General features: G+C 45.8%; 1 protein-coding gene across 1 annotated transcript in view; it reads right to left on the reverse strand.

Annotated features, from left to right (window-relative positions):
• The window catches only part of LOC133533444 (spectrin beta chain, non-erythrocytic 5-like), a 109,185-nt gene that overhangs the window by 49,124 nt on the left and 44,348 nt on the right, over nt 1-15,713 (reverse strand). Inside the window, exons 40-51 of the mRNA XM_061872427.1 lie at nt 14,514-14,659; nt 10,316-10,550; nt 9,680-9,853; nt 9,200-9,400; nt 6,649-6,811; nt 6,313-6,401; nt 5,644-5,757; nt 4,970-5,105; nt 4,449-4,649; nt 3,619-3,707; nt 2,813-2,953; nt 1,200-1,333 (exon numbers count right to left, since the gene is read on the reverse strand). Coding sequence (XP_061728411.1) covers nt 1,200-1,333; nt 2,813-2,953; nt 3,619-3,707; nt 4,449-4,649; nt 4,970-5,105; nt 5,644-5,757; nt 6,313-6,401; nt 6,649-6,811; nt 9,200-9,400; nt 9,680-9,853; nt 10,316-10,550; nt 14,514-14,659 — 1,823 coding nt within the window. The remainder of the gene's footprint in view (nt 1-1,199; nt 1,334-2,812; nt 2,954-3,618; nt 3,708-4,448; nt 4,650-4,969; nt 5,106-5,643; nt 5,758-6,312; nt 6,402-6,648; nt 6,812-9,199; nt 9,401-9,679; nt 9,854-10,315; nt 10,551-14,513; nt 14,660-15,713) is intronic.

The raw sequence follows: 15,713 nt of genomic DNA on the forward strand, positions 1-15,713 counted from the left end.
ATCTTGTTATTATGCACGAGTGACATAAATAAATCCTTGAACGCGGGCCACTCTTCATAACTTCCACTAAAAGTAGGTAATTCGATCCGCGGCAAACGTACAAAGTTGTTTTGTGTTCCTGCTATAGCATAGCTTGCATTCGTAATAGAAGTTTCCATTAAAGTATCTTGCACTAAACTTGAAAGTCTGTCCATTAAATCTCCCCGGAGTACGTTGTATAAATCTTCGTAAATAAAAAACTCTTCATTCAAAAAGTATGGTAAAACACCCCTTTGCTCCGAAGGTGTAGCCTTAACCAACTCTTGATGTCCATTATTGAACGTAGTCCAGTACTCATCAATCATTTTAATGCGAGACTCGATGTAACCCTTGGTTAATCTTTCTTTAGGGCATTTCTTTAAGTTAGTTTGTGTTTTCCGAAGCACTATAGCACTATCTTCAAGCACAGCAAGTAATTGTTTTTGTTTATCAGTCATTGTTAACGATAAAACACTGCAATTTCACGTACAAGTCTATAAAACGTTGTTATAACTTTAAGCAATAAAACTTGTTTTTATTCAAAATAACTCATTAGTTTGAGGTGCAATTCGTTAGCATTTGCCGGCTCCTTATCTCTGGAATGCGCCTCGCTATTGTTCTCGCCGCCGGGCGGCCGGTGTCCGATGCACTAATTTATCCGGTTCGATTGCGACCATATGATGATTGTAATAAGGTTCACTTTGGTAAATTGTGGTTTTTGCATTTAACTAAATCAGAAAGACGTGTGATCTTGTACGAGTTTATTAAGCGACTGGTAGGACATATAAAATAGAAAGAGAAGGCGGGAATATACTTAAACAGGCATGCATAAGGTTCAAATTTAACACAACAATAGTTTAAAAAACACTAGAAAAACACGCTTTTATAAATGCACGTAAAAATCGTGGTCAAAGTTCATTACAAGACTTTTCTAACAAATCCAAACACAGCTACGATACGATGTTCCATCGTGAAGTTCCAGTTCATATCTTCCGGCTCCATCATCAGATCAGTTCGACAGTACCATATCATTGTATCGTCATCAGAACCACATACAGCTGCCAATTTTCATGACGCTACGATCCTTGGAAGATGGTTAAATTAGTCACCTAAGATTCATACAGGTCGACCTAATAAAAGCGTGTTAAAAATGAATAATACGAGATGATTCAGTGCGGGACCTGTTGAAGGCGTGCGCCTCGAGCGCGGCGGCGAGCGCGTCGCGGTAGGCCTGCAGGTGGCCGCTGAGCGCGCGCCACTTGCCCAGCAGCGCGTCGCGCCGCGCCGCCACCGCCGCCGCCTGCTGCGTCGGGCCCTGCGCCATGCACACCGTTAGCTTGAGAGTTAACACCTTCTCAAACCACTCGCTCGGAAAACATCTTATTTCATGCAGGTGTACTGAAGGGCAGAGGGCTATTTTGTTCCCGCGGGAGTTGTGGATTGTAATTTATTCGTACAATTACAGTAGCACAAATGAGTTTTACTTTTAAAATACTGACATTTATAATTTAATATTTTTGTTTATGTTTAAAATTATTAATAGCCGTTTAAAATATTTTTACATAATTTTCAATCGTGGCTGAATGCCGGATAGGTTGCCTTCGATGCCTAAACTGTCAAGAAATTACAATATGGCGGACTAATATTTGATATGTCACCGTATTTAAGAATTATTTCACTTAAGATTTAGTTTTTTCTTCGCAAGTGTGATGAAAAACATTGTGTGTAACTCCAAGGGTAAGAATACTCGAGTCTTTAATTCCCTCCAGCCTGCGACTGTCGGGAATTACCACCCTCGTATCCAAATCCTTATTTACCCCTTCTAGTTGCACAATGTACTATTGTTCTTCAATGAAGACATACTATAATACAACTCATATAACCATTCCGGTGGCAGAATCATCAAAGTAGTAAAATAAGTATATATAGCGGTGTCATAACAGTTACTACACTTTGCGACTGTGTTCAGTTTTGGTTACTTAGTGTGGTAACAGTGTGCACACAATGTGACCAGAATTGTTTCAGTAACTAAGTGTGGTCGCCGTGTTTACACATTTCAGTCACAAAGTTCCGAAACATTTTTATACACTTTGCGTTCAGTTTGTCACCAAATGTTTACACAATGTGTCGTAACCATTGCCGAACTGTTTCGAAACATTTTGTCCAAAAAATTAGAATAAAATACCTCTTTGAAATCAAGTGTACCATTAGTTTCATGCGTGCTTGTACTGCCAATAGGTTATCATAAGCCATTCTAAGGATAATAATCGATTAAAACAAAAAAAATCTTTAACTTTTTACAGAAAAGTGGGAATATTAAGAAATTCACAGAACGCAAAGACGAATAGTAAAGTGTATTCGGTTATTCCGAATGCCAAAAATCATCGGAAAATTTTGAAAAGAGATTCTTGTTATGTTGTAATTTCGGGTGATTTTCATCAGATTTTCGGAATCATCCAACATACGAAATTACCCGAATACAATCTACTATAAAATTATGTATTACTACAACACAACCGTTATTGAGCTTACTGTGGAATTGACTTAGTCAATTTGTATAATTATGTCATATAAAATATATTTTATCCGTGTCTGCCTGAAGATAAAAATTTAAGTAGCTTTATGTAGGCATCACACAATATGACAACCGCATTTATGATTGACCGAGCGAGCAAAACATCTCCGTTTCATCTCGTTAAATAAAATTAAAAAAGTTTTTTTCCAAAATATCGGAGTCATGGGGGTTCGCGAGGTGTACAATGACTGTGTAGCCAGTATACGGCACGCTACACACCTGGCGCAGCAGGCGGTCGGCGAGCGCGCAGGTGGTCCGGACGCGCTGCTCGTCCACCTTCATGTCGGAGTCCAGGTCGTCCAGCTTGCGCACCAGCGCCGAGCAGTGCTCGTAGTCGCGGCCCAGCTCGTGCGCTTGCACCTGACAACACTCATACAATTACTACTTCGAAATCAATACAAATACAAAATAAAAATACAAAAAAATCAATAACATGAAGATTACCGTCACTGTTTTAACTATAAAATAAAAAAAGGTTGTACAAGCGTGAAAATGTGTTTGTTCTCCGTCTGGAAAGCGTCAACTTTCAACACGCTACACTAAAAGAAGTTGTCGCTTTCCGGCTTCGTCGAACAGAAAAATTGTATATAAACCTCGGGCAGTAAATAAGAAAGCCCCAGATCACTTGTTTGTAGCCCTCGACTTCGCCTCGGCCTACAATTACTTGTGATCTGTGACTTACTTTTCTGCCCTAGGTATATAATATACCATTTTACTGTCCAAAATTAGCAAGAAAATAGATCATTACAATAAAAGTGTAAAAAATAGGAAGTGTTTTAAGTGCCTTTTTAAAACACTTCCTACACTCACACACACACTAAGTTGCAAATCGAATCGCACGTGTAATGTACAACGTTTTGCAGTGCACATACCCTTTAAATTTTCGATATAGGCACGTATAGTGCTAGTTACCACACTAGGGCGGTAAAATAGCACCACTGTACTATAAAAACATATCCAGTTCATAAGCTAATTAAAATGCCAATACCATATCATAAGGTAAATAGATTAGAACATAAACATACCATCATCTCCTTGTCGCGGATCCAGGCCTCGATCTTGTCCAGGTGCTGGTTGAACTCCAGGATGTCCTGCGCCTCCTCCAGCCCGCGCCCTGAAGGACACAATCACTTGTTAAACCCTTTTGTAATGTAATATTATAAATGTAAACTCAGTATGTTTCATTGATTAGATGTTTGTCGCTCAGAATGCTGTGACACAAAAACGGTTAAATATGAAGTTTAGCAACGTTAATTTATAACCAGGAATAAGATACATACGTTGGATACCTACATTGGTACCAAACTGTTTTTCCCAAAATTCACCACATAAAAGGGGTTGCTAGTACTGCAGTTTAGCAATTTGTACGTACATATGTACGCGGACGAAGCCGTATATATATATATATATACCGTAAATTAAAGCATGTCAAAACTAAAGTGCCTGTGATAACCGACGAAGCTTCCAAACGTGTCGACCAGGTATCCCATATTTTCCGCACATAACTTTAGCACGCTTATATCACAGGAATTGTGAATTGTTACACTCACCTCTCTCCTCGGTAGCCTTCTCGAGCTTCCCTCAGTCTTTTTTCAAGTGTATCATCTGTTTCTCATCTCCTCGTCAGGCCGCAGCTGTTCAGCCAGTGTCTGGGTCTCCTGCGGACGCAGCGGTTGTTCCTTCTGGACCTGGTAGTCTGTACTCACCTCTCTTCTCCGCAACCGCCTCGATCTTCCCCCGGTTTTCTTTCAACTGTTCCGTCCACCTCCTTGTCAGGCCGCACTTGCACAGCCACCACTTGGACCTCCTGCAGGCGCAGCGGTTGTTTCACTTGGACCTGGTAGTTTGCACTCACCTCTCTCCTCGGTAGCCTTCTCGAGCTTTCCCCAATCTTCCTTCAGCTGAGCCATCTGTTTCTCCACCTCCTCGTCAGGGCGCAGCTGCTCAGCCAGCGCCTGGATCTCCTGCAGGCGCGCGCGGTTGGCGGCTAGTTCGGCCGTGAAGGCCTGGTGCTTCTGCAACTTCTTTATCTTGTCTTCCAGATCGGTTACTTCGCCTGGAAAAGTAAAAAAAAAAACAAGATTTAAAGTTTGTTTCTAATTCTAATAAGCTCAGTTTTTATATTCCAGATACTAAAATGCGTATGATTGACCGGTTTAAAAATGCCTTACTGGCATTAAAGTCCACCATGTGCGCCTTCATGTACTGTACCACTGGCCAATAATTTGTTTTTGTACTAAAATAGATATGGCTGAATTATAATGTCAGAGCGCGAACAGTAAAAAATGATCACCGAAATACAGTGCTGAGAACCGGTGGTAGTTTTTAGCATTCATGCCTAAATTGAAGTGTGTTATAGAGATTAGAGTACAGTACCTTGCTGGTGGTCGTTGTGCAGCTTGGCGAGCTTGTCGGCGAGCCAGCCGCGCGTCTCGGCGGCGTCGCGCGCGAACTGCGCCCGCGCGCGCGTGCGCAGCAGCAGCGCGCGCCGCGCCGCCGCCGCCGAGTACAGCTGCACACACAAGGTTACATGTACACTGAGCGACCATAAACTGTTAGGTACAAGAAAACGTACGAGAACGGAAGCACTTGTTTTTATCAATGTACATGTTTATGTTTCCGATTCAGGACACAAGATGGCAGAACCTCCGATGCGCACGGTCCCAATTACAGGACTTATGGTCGGATTACACTGTTACTGCAAGAAATAAATGTCTTGACGTCTCTAAAATACATTACGTTAAAATTAATCTTTAAAAATGTTTTGTAAACAAATAGATAACAAACTTCTAAAGCTTCGTTACAGATTTAAAAGCCTAATTGCGATACATGGACATGTGTATAAATATTGTATATACGTATACATATTGTAAAATGCATAAACAAGTATGCCATAAGGCTTAACATCGTTAATAACCAAGAAAATATATCTCTTGATAACTAGTGCCAGCAGTGACTAAACGATAATCTTTTTACTGCAATTTCCCCAAACCAGTATGCCATAAGGCGTAATACATTAAACATATCTGAGGTAATCTATGCGGTCATACCTTTTGCCGTCTTTCGTTGATGGCGCGCAGTTCGTCGGCAATCTTCTGACTCTCGACGTGGTTCTGCTGAAGCAGCTTGTCTCCGTGGCTGTTCAGGGTCGTCAGCTTCTCGTCCTGAAAGTATTTCATCTTGTAAAATCGTATACATCATTACGTACAATAAAAAATTGTGTATATATTGTAAAGGTCTATGTTAGGAACAGATTAGTATAAATTTATTTCTATACATATTAAAGGGGTATTTTTTCTTACGTACAAAGCGACACATTTAAGAAATAATATATTTTTCTTGAATGTGGCGGCATATTTTGAGATGACAACTAAGATTATCCCAAAGCCCTGTATCCGGCGCGACTACCGTGCCACCTAGTGAAGTAAAAAAAAAAAACCTTCTCTAGCCATTGAAATAGACGCATGCTTCACGCCACGCTCCGATTAAAATAAATCATAATTCGAGTTCGTCGTTGCGGTGTGAAGTGTAAACCAGAAAGAAAGTGCCTCCCCATCCAGTGCAACCTATGGACGTATGCAGCTGTCGATATAGCAGCGGATTTTCCGAATTATAATTCCACGCGGTAAAAGGCGCTGGATGGATGTAAGTTGACCTCTCTTAATAATAGCCGCTCCATCCTAAATTAATAAAAAGAAGAAAATCAGCCAGAAACGTACCTGCGTAGCGAGCAGCTTCTCGAAGGCCTCGTGTTTCTTCAGAATGTTGTCGACTTCTTCCACGCTGCACGTTGGAGATATCTCCGTGCCTGCAATTTGGGAGTAAATTAAAATAACATTGTTATTATTTTTTATCTATGATTGAGGGTTGCGTCGAACATGGTCGAACGCACAAAACATTTGCACGTATACATCTATCGTTGATAATGATTTATTTGTATCGATTTATAGGCTTTTAAATCGAAATGTCAAGAGAAATAATGGATCAGTGAGTCACTAAGTGTGAGCCTAATTAGTGTATTCGCAATTTTTTTTATCATGGGCACATGTGCTTACTCAAGGCCGCCTCTTGCGCCGCGCTGTGCGCGTGCAGCTGCTTGGCGTCGCGCAGGAAGCAGTGCAGGTCGATGAGCTGGTCCAGCGCCACCTGGCGCGCCGCCCACGCGCCGTGCAGCTTGGCGCGCTCCTCCACCAGCGCCGCGCACTGCTCCTCAATCTCCTGTGTATGATACAGTGGCCTTATACTTCCACGTAACTTAACTTGCTGTTTGACAGCCGGATCTCGCTTGGAGTTAAGGACTAGCTGTTCATAGGGAGATTTAAGTTAAACCTTGAGTTCTGAGGGTAACAGTTAAAATAGGTCATAGGGGTGAAATAACATATTAATAGTTAGAACCAGGGTACGGTACCTGCGAGCTGGGATGCTGCGCCAGCACCAGCTGCTGGCCCGCGTGCAGCGCGTCTCGGAAGCTGTCGTCTCTCGCGTCCAGCTCGGCGCGCACGGCGGCGTGCTCGGCGCGCGCGGCCTGCGCGCTGACGGCGTCGCGGACCCGGGGGGGCCTGCGCGAGGCTGCTAGAACCAGGGTACGGTACCTGCGAGCTGGGATGCTGCGCCAGCACCAGCTGCTGGCCCGCGTGCAGCGCGTCTCGGAAGCTGTCGTCTCTCGCGTCCAGCTCGGCGCGCACGGCGGCGTGCTCGGCGCGCGCGGCCTGCGCGCTGACGGCGTCGCGGACCCGGGGGGCCTGCGCGAGGCTGCTAGAACCAGGGTACGGTACCTGCGAGCTGGGATGCTGCGCCAGCACCAGCTGCTGGCCCGCGTGCAGCGCGTCTCGGAAGCTGTCGTCTCTCGCGTCCAGCTCGGCGCGCACGGCGGCGTGCTCGGCGCGCGCGGCCTGCGCGCTGACGGCGTCGCGGACCCGGGGGGCCTGCGCGAGGCTGCTAGAACCAGGGTACGGTACCTGCGAGCTGGGATGCTGCGCCAGCACCAGCTGCTGGCCCGCGTGCAGCGCGTCTCGGAAGCTGTCGTCTCTCGCGTCCAGCTCGGCGCGCACGGCGGCGTGCTCGGCGCGCGCGGCCTGCGCGCTGACGGCGTCGCGGACCCGGGGGGCCTGCGCGAGGCTGCTAGAACCAGGGTACGGTACCTGCGAGCTGGGATGCTGCGCCAGCACCAGCTGCTGGCCCGCGTGCAGCGCGTCTCGGAAGCTGTCGTCTCTCGCGTCCAGCTCGGCGCGCACGGCGGCGTGCTCGGCGCGCGCGGCCTGCGCGCTGACGGCGTCGCGGACCCGGGGGGCCTGCGCGAGGCTGCTAGAACCAGGGTACGGTACCTGCGAGCTGGGATGCTGCGCCAGCACCAGCTGCTGGCCCGCGTGCAGCGCGTCTCGGAAGCTGTCGTCTCTCGCGTCCAGCTCGGCGCGCACGGCGGCGTGCTCGGCGCGCGCGGCCTGCGCGCTGACGGCGTCGCGGACCCGGGGGGCCTGCGCGAGGCTGCTAGAACCAGGGTACGGTACCTGCGAGCTGGGATGCTGCGCCAGCACCAGCTGCTGGCCCGCGTGCAGCGCGTCTCGGAAGCTGTCGTCTCTCGCGTCCAGCTCGGCGCGCACGGCGGCGTGCTCGGCGCGCGCGGCCTGCGCGCTGACGGCGTCGCGGACCCGGGGGGCCTGCGCGAGGCTGCTAGAACCAGGGTACGGTACCTGCGAGCTGGGATGCTGCGCCAGCACCAGCTGCTGGCCCGCGTGCAGCGCGTCTCGGAAGCTGTCGTCTCTCGCGTCCAGCTCGGCGCGCACGGCGGCGTGCTCGGCGCGCGCGGCCTGCGCGCTGACGGCGTCGCGGACCCGGGGGGGCCTGCGCGAGGCTGCTAGAACCAGGGTACGGTACCTGCGAGCTGGGATGCTGCGCCAGCACCAGCTGCTGGCCCGCGTGCAGCGCGTCTCGGAAGCTGTCGTCTCTCGCGTCCAGCTCGGCGCGCACGGCGGCGTGCTCGGCGCGCGCGGCCTGCGCGCTGACGGCGTCGCGGACCCGGGGGGCCTGCGCGAGGCTGCTAGAACCAGGGTACGGTACCTGCGAGCTGGGATGCTGCGCCAGCACCAGCTGCTGGCCCGCGTGCAGCGCGTCTCGGAAGCTGTCGTCTCTCGCGTCCAGCTCGGCGCGCACGGCGGCGTGCTCGGCGCGCGCGGCCTGCGCGCTGACGGCGTCGCGGACCCGGGGGGCCTGCGCGAGGCTGCTAGAACCAGGGTACGGTACCTGCGAGCTGGGATGCTGCGCCAGCACCAGCTGCTGGCCCGCGTGCAGCGCGTCTCGGAAGCTGTCGTCTCTCGCGTCCAGCTCGGCGCGCACGGCGGCGTGCTCGGCGCGCGCGGCCTGCGCGCTGACGGCGTCGCGGACCCGGGGGGCCTGCGCGAGGCTGCTAGAACCAGGGTACGGTACCTGCGAGCTGGGATGCTGCGCCAGCACCAGCTGCTGGCCCGCGTGCAGCGCGTCTCGGAAGCTGTCGTCTCTCGCGTCCAGCTCGGCGCGCACGGCGGCGTGCTCGGCGCGCGCGGCCTGCGCGCTGACGGCGTCGCGGACCCGGGGGGCCTGCGCGAGGCTGCTAGAACCAGGGTACGGTACCTGCGAGCTGGGATGCTGCGCCAGCACCAGCTGCTGGCCCGCGTGCAGCGCGTCTCGGAAGCTGTCGTCTCTCGCGTCCAGCTCGGCGCGCACGGCGGCGTGCTCGGCGCGCGCGGCCTGCGCGCTGACGGCGTCGCGGACCCGGGGGGCCTGCGCGAGGCCGGCGCGCAGCGCGCCCGACCACGACGCCAGGTCGCGGACCTGCACACAACACATACAAAACATGAGGGGGCTATTAATAAAACTCATTTTTCTGATGGCCCTGCCGCAATCTGTCGCTAGTCGCGACGGCGCGGGGTTAACTTATGTGGACTCTATTGACATAGTTTCAGATTGCTTGATCAGAAAAAAGTTACAATATTTGAATACTATATATTTAAATAGGAAACGTACAAAATGGTAATAAAATATAATATACAAGCAATGACAAGTTACTCTGTCATAGTAACTATGACTAACAGTATACCAAACATGACGTACCTGTTGCCTGAACTGTTGTAAGGAGAGGTACTGCTGCAGCGTGGCGCGGCGCGCGTCCGCAGCGGCGCGCAGCATGCTCCACGCGTCCGACAGCGCCTGCTGCTGCAGCGCGATCTGCTGCACGTTGCCGCCCGGGCACAGCCGCTGCAGCCGCAGGCCCTCCTCTTGAAGCACCTGTGGAAATACACAATTATACCAACTATTGACTCTATACAATGTTCAAACTGTAACTACATTGTTTAACTCGCACAGGAAGCGTCACCAGACAGTACTGACCTGAACCTGTGCGTCGATGGCCAGCAGATCGTTCTCGGCGGCGTCGTGAGCCCGCAGCAGCGCCGCCGCGGCGGGCAGGTCCCTGGGCGGCTCCGGCGGGGCCAGCTGGGCGCGCTTGTCGGCGGCGCGCGCCAGCAGCTCGGCCACGTCGCGGTGGAAGCGTCACCAGACAGTACTGACCTGAACCTGTGCGTCGATGGCCAGCAGATCGTTCTCGGCGGCGTCGTGAGCCCGCAGCAGCGCCGCCGCGGCGGGCAGGTCCCTGGGCGGCTCCGGCGGGGCCAGCTGGGCGCGCTTGTCGGCGGCGCGCGCCAGCAGCTCGGCCACGTCGCGGTGGAAGCGTCACCAGACAGTACTGACCTGAACCTGTGCGTCGATGGCCAGCAGATCGTTCTCGGCGGCGTCGTGAGCCCGCAGCAGCGCCGCCGCGGCGGGCAGGTCCCTGGGCGGCTCCGGCGGGGCCAGCTGGGCGCGCTTGTCGGCGGCGCGCGCCAGCAGCTCGGCCACGTCGCGGTGGAAGCGGTGGATCTCGCCGGCGGCGTGCAGCCGCGTGCCGCGCGAGCGGATCTGCTCCACAAGGCGCTGCCAGGACTCGCTGTCAGAAATAACACATCTAATTAATTCATATATAAAAAATTCGTGTGTCATATCAAACTAAATTTACGAGTTAATTTATGCATTTTTAGTCACTCGCGCGACACGTTCGGAGAGCCTAAATCTCTATTATCAAGCACTATTGTCGTACTGCCGCATCGTCGCGTGTGTTGGAGACCATGGCTCTCGGAAACATGTCGCACGAGTATGTAGACAAATAAATACGTGCATTAAACCGTAAAATTAGTTTAATGTTAGAATTAGGCCAGTTATTATTCAGATACTTTATTGATAAATAAGAATGTTGTACAAAATATTGGCAACATGGCATTAAATTCGCCATTTAAACATTGGTGACATTGTTTTATATTGTTCACTGAAGTTTAAATGAATAAGGGCCTGTTTCACAATGTCCAAGTGCAGTCCTGAATAAGCTACTTGCCACTTACCTGACGAATAAAGTCATCATTGGCGTATCACAATCTTCAAATAAGCTTAACTGGTAGACAAAGTGCTAAGTTTTGTAGGAAGTTTTATCTAGTAAGTAGTTTTTTTTAATACGTCATAAATGGTACGGAACCCTTCATGGGCGAGTCCAACTCGCACTTGGCCGCTTTTTTCGTTACTAGATTGCTGTATAGGATGTTACATGTACGAAATCTACACATTTGGGTTCGTCTTTGACGTCTTTAAAAAACTGGTCAGAGAATTTAATTTTAAACTAATTAACACAAAAGTTATGGCCAGTGAACCAGGTTTTTGCCCTAAAATAGATCAACTTTAATGATAAATATCTCGAAGACAGTGAACTTTGAAGTAAATATTGTATTTCTTACAGCCGTTGCTATTAATATGATAAGCTACAAAAAACATGAGAAAACTAAGGGATTCAGATCAAAGGTCATTGGCGTTAGGGACCCCCTTAAATCTGCCATTTCAGGCGCGGATCCAGCCCTCAAAAAAGGTTGTGGTCACAGCCACCCGAAAATCGGCCAAGTGCGAGTCGGAGTACGAACTCACTCATGAACAATCATGAGTCATGATCGTCGTCGTTCTTGAACGATCATCAGCCTATCGATCTTAATAGACCGTGAAACTGTTACGTCACAAGACTATAAGGGGGTACATACCTAATGATTCCCCGACCTATTTTTTGTAGATTATTTATTCGCAGACAACGTTTCGTCGAACATCGTTTTCCATAGGGATTTATTCGTACCTAGATGTAACTTTTGGTAGTTTTAGTTTTACCGAAAAAAAAAATGAAACTAAATTTCATTTCCTAACAATTTTTTTCCAACTGTACATTTTTCAATATTTTTTTTCTCCTATATACTTATTTGACAGATTTCAATTTAACAAATTACCATTTCCCTAACAATAATTCAACAACATTCATTAGACCACAATGTTTCACTTGATTTAAACTGTTTAAACATTTTTCGAAATTTTTTTAGTTTATCAAACATGTTTAGTCTATTTTTATTTATTTTTTACAACAACATAAAAACGAACTGTTGCCAAAAAAGCGGGCTAGGTTAGAACTGCGACACTCTTAATAATGAACTCTTGTTAGAAAAGCGGATTAGGTTAGAGCTGCGACCCCCACAAAAACGAATTGTCGCATAAAAATACTGTGTGGTTAGGCTAAGTTGCTATTTAATTGAAGTTAAAGATATATTTTGTTGCTATATAGAAAAAAGAGACAGCAACGTATTAAAAATGACTAAATAAATAATTTATTTGTCAAATGTTAGGTTAGTAATATTTTGATTTGATTTACGTACCTATAAATTTGGCAACTAAATAGTTCGGGGAATAAAACTGGTGACAATTTTTTTTTTTAATACGGAAATGTCTAAACATTTTAATGCTGTGTATTGAGTTGGGGAATGATTATTTGGTGTTTATGCTTTTGCGATAAATTCTTTGGAAAATGAGAATCAAGCCAAAAACTTTTGTCAATCTTTTGGGTCTTTTAGTTGGTGCTTTTTTTTCTTTATTTCTTACTTTCTTATTTAGCAAAAAACTTGGTAATCCATTAGTAACCTAAGAATTTCATTTGGCACAGTAATCTGTCCGATTAAAAAACTTTTACTCGAGTAACATTTTTTAAATTTAATTTCGAATATAGTGACAGTTAAATTATAACAGTTTAGATAGTAATTTAGCAATTGCGGTACTACATACATATTATCGGCGTATAAAGTAACGTATCGGAAATCGCAAACAATCTATTGCAGTCCATGGAGCCCTGTTTAGATAGATAGATATCTACGCTAAAAAACTCCTATGCCTGATAATTCAAAGCTGGCATTATTTTTAAGAAATTTGGACTAATATTTGTAAATGTTTCGGGTTACTAAGACTCGTTAAGCTAAAAACAATTGCCCCTGTAATGTTAGTAAATAATTGTTACCTATTCTTGTAAATAAGCAGGGGTCAGCTGATATTAACATGCTCGAATTTCTAATCAATACAAAAAAACACTCTACCTATAGTGTTTCGACCACGGATTTCTCGGGTAATTGTGACGGTTACCAAAAGATTACTCTACAAAAAGTAAATCTGCTTATAAATGTTATGCCAAGTTGTCAACTGACTACTCTGCGTAATGAAATTCTGCCAAACAGTCGTCTGTCAAAGCGTCTGCGAAACAAAAATCGGCGTAATTTTACTAGGCGAATCAATAGGGCACCCTATTAGGGTTGTGGGCATGCCCATCGTGCCCACAACGGTGGATCCGCCCTTGTGCCATTTTGACTTATGTTCAACTAATAGGGGCTTGTAAAGTTATATTAATAAACCTATAGCTCCTTAGTGTGAGAGTGAGATATTTCTAGCATCAAAATTCGTTTTGTCTTACCTATAAAAAAAATAAAAAAAACATTCTTTTTCCGAAAACTGGATCGATAAAAAAAGCTATATAATAAAAGAATTTGGTGAATTCTATTTAATCATAGAATCTGATTACAAAATTTCACGAGAATCGGTTAAGAATTGCGACCGTAGAGGAGAACATCCGTACATACGAAAGTAAAATGCCCGTGTTAAATCGGAGACCTTCGCTAACACTTCGGTCAATGACATTCAATATGGATGGTACATAAGAAGCGTCATCATTGCGATACAACGAGGAAAGGAAGCCAGCATCCTTGGTACAATGCCTCAAGGGCCTATTTTAGATTTAGGCTAGTTATTCATTTAGTTATGAATTTATCAAATATTTTACTGGCAGTTGTCATTTTTAAATAATTCAATAATTATTATTTCGTATTGATGTTTTGATATTTTGTACGACATTTTGTAATTCATCTTTTATTATAGTTTATAGAATTGACGCATGTTAGATTAAGTATTAGATATAGTCAATATTCAGACATAATTGTAATATTGTTAATGAATAAATAATAATATAATATAATAGTTAAGTATTTGCACAGTTATGTAATACATCTGTATACATATATCTATTATGTAAACAAATGGCTTTATTATGTGATAACTTCCCAAATACATCTATGTACAGTACAGACATGTCATGTCACATAAATATGAAATGAGAGTCAACTTCAATATTAAATTAAAATAATACGTCGTTGTCTTCGCGCCTACAAAATAATTGAGATCTACACGGGTGCTAAGTTCTGTGCACAAAATCCTGAAAGTTTAGTTACAAGAACATGCAACATTCTAAAATGAATATATAAAGCAATTTCTTCTTTCTTGTTACATAATGTTTGCTAATTAATAGGAAATATATATTTAATCTTAAATTTAAACGACAATTATTTACACAACGCATGTATTTCATTAGGGACGTTATTCTCAGGATTTGACTCGGCCATCGAATTTCCATAGTAGCTGTCCCGGAGTCACGGCCGAGTGTCATCCGAAGCGATGCTTTTTCCTATTTCCCTCCCTGCTAAAACACCGAAGAGTAATGCAAAGCGTGGAGCCTCACCCGAGCGCCTCCTGGCGCTGCTCGATGTCGGCGATGTGGGGGCTCTCGGACGCCAGCAGCTTCTTGGCCAGCTCCTCGCACTGGCTGAACCGCTCCGCGCCGGACTCCACGCGGTGCCGGAGCTCTTCGAACTTCGAGCGCAGGATCTGGTGGCAAAAGACAACAAATATTCAATTTACTTAAATGCTACCGATTTCATTTGACTTTACGCATTTCTACGAGTACTAATGGTAATAAAGTTTTTGGCAAAAATTTCATTTTTGGTACAAGTTTTTATCGCCGACTGTACTTTTCAGTCCACAGTTAACTAATTCTCATCGAGACAGTTCTAAAAACCCCAAACAAAATTAGGTTGCCTTGTTTTATCACAGAGTTCCTATGGCTACCTCCTGTCTCCATCATCAGATCGGCTCTATGTTATAATAATATTGCCTTGTCATTCGATTTATACATGCATGCAAAATATCAGCTCAATCGGAAACCGGGAAGTGGATCACATTTAACTTGCAATGCTTGATTACAGACAGACAACGGGACATATGAAACTAAATAAGTTTTTGGCAAAAATTTCATTTTTGGAACAAGCTTTTATTGCTGACTTTACTTTTCTTTCCACAGGCAACTAAGACTCATCGAGACAATTCTAAAAACCCCAAACACAATTAAGTTGCGTTGTTTTATCACAGCGTTCCTATGTCCACCTCTTGTCTCCATCCTCCAGTTTAGTTTATGAGACTGCTAGTTTAACAGTCCAGACGCGGTTTATTTATTTAGTATAAATTTTATTTTGACACTTGGAGAGACTTTACACCTCCAAATTTTATTAGTATTAGTACTCTGACATTGGGGACCTTTTACATCTCCAGATTTAATGTGTTTTTAACCATAGAGACTATACATCTCTATTGTATTGTATTAATTATTTATTTTAAGATTATTATAATGTAATGTTTACCCAGGTATTGGCTGTTGTATTTATAAATGTTGTTATGTATTTTTCATGTCACTATATGATGTTACTATAAATGTTGTATTGACTTGTAAAAGAGCCCTTGAGGCCTACTTGCAGAATAAATTTTTGAATTTTAAATTTTTTGAATTTTGAATCATCTGATCAGCTCGATGGTACCATAATATTGCATTGTCACCCGACTTACATATGTATGCAAATTTTCAGCTCAATCGGAAACCGGGAAGTGG

This window comes from Cydia pomonella, unplaced genomic scaffold (assembly GCF_033807575.1).
Source record: "Cydia pomonella isolate Wapato2018A unplaced genomic scaffold, ilCydPomo1 PGA_scaffold_166, whole genome shotgun sequence".
NCBI lineage: Eukaryota > Metazoa > Arthropoda > Insecta > Lepidoptera > Tortricidae > Cydia > Cydia pomonella.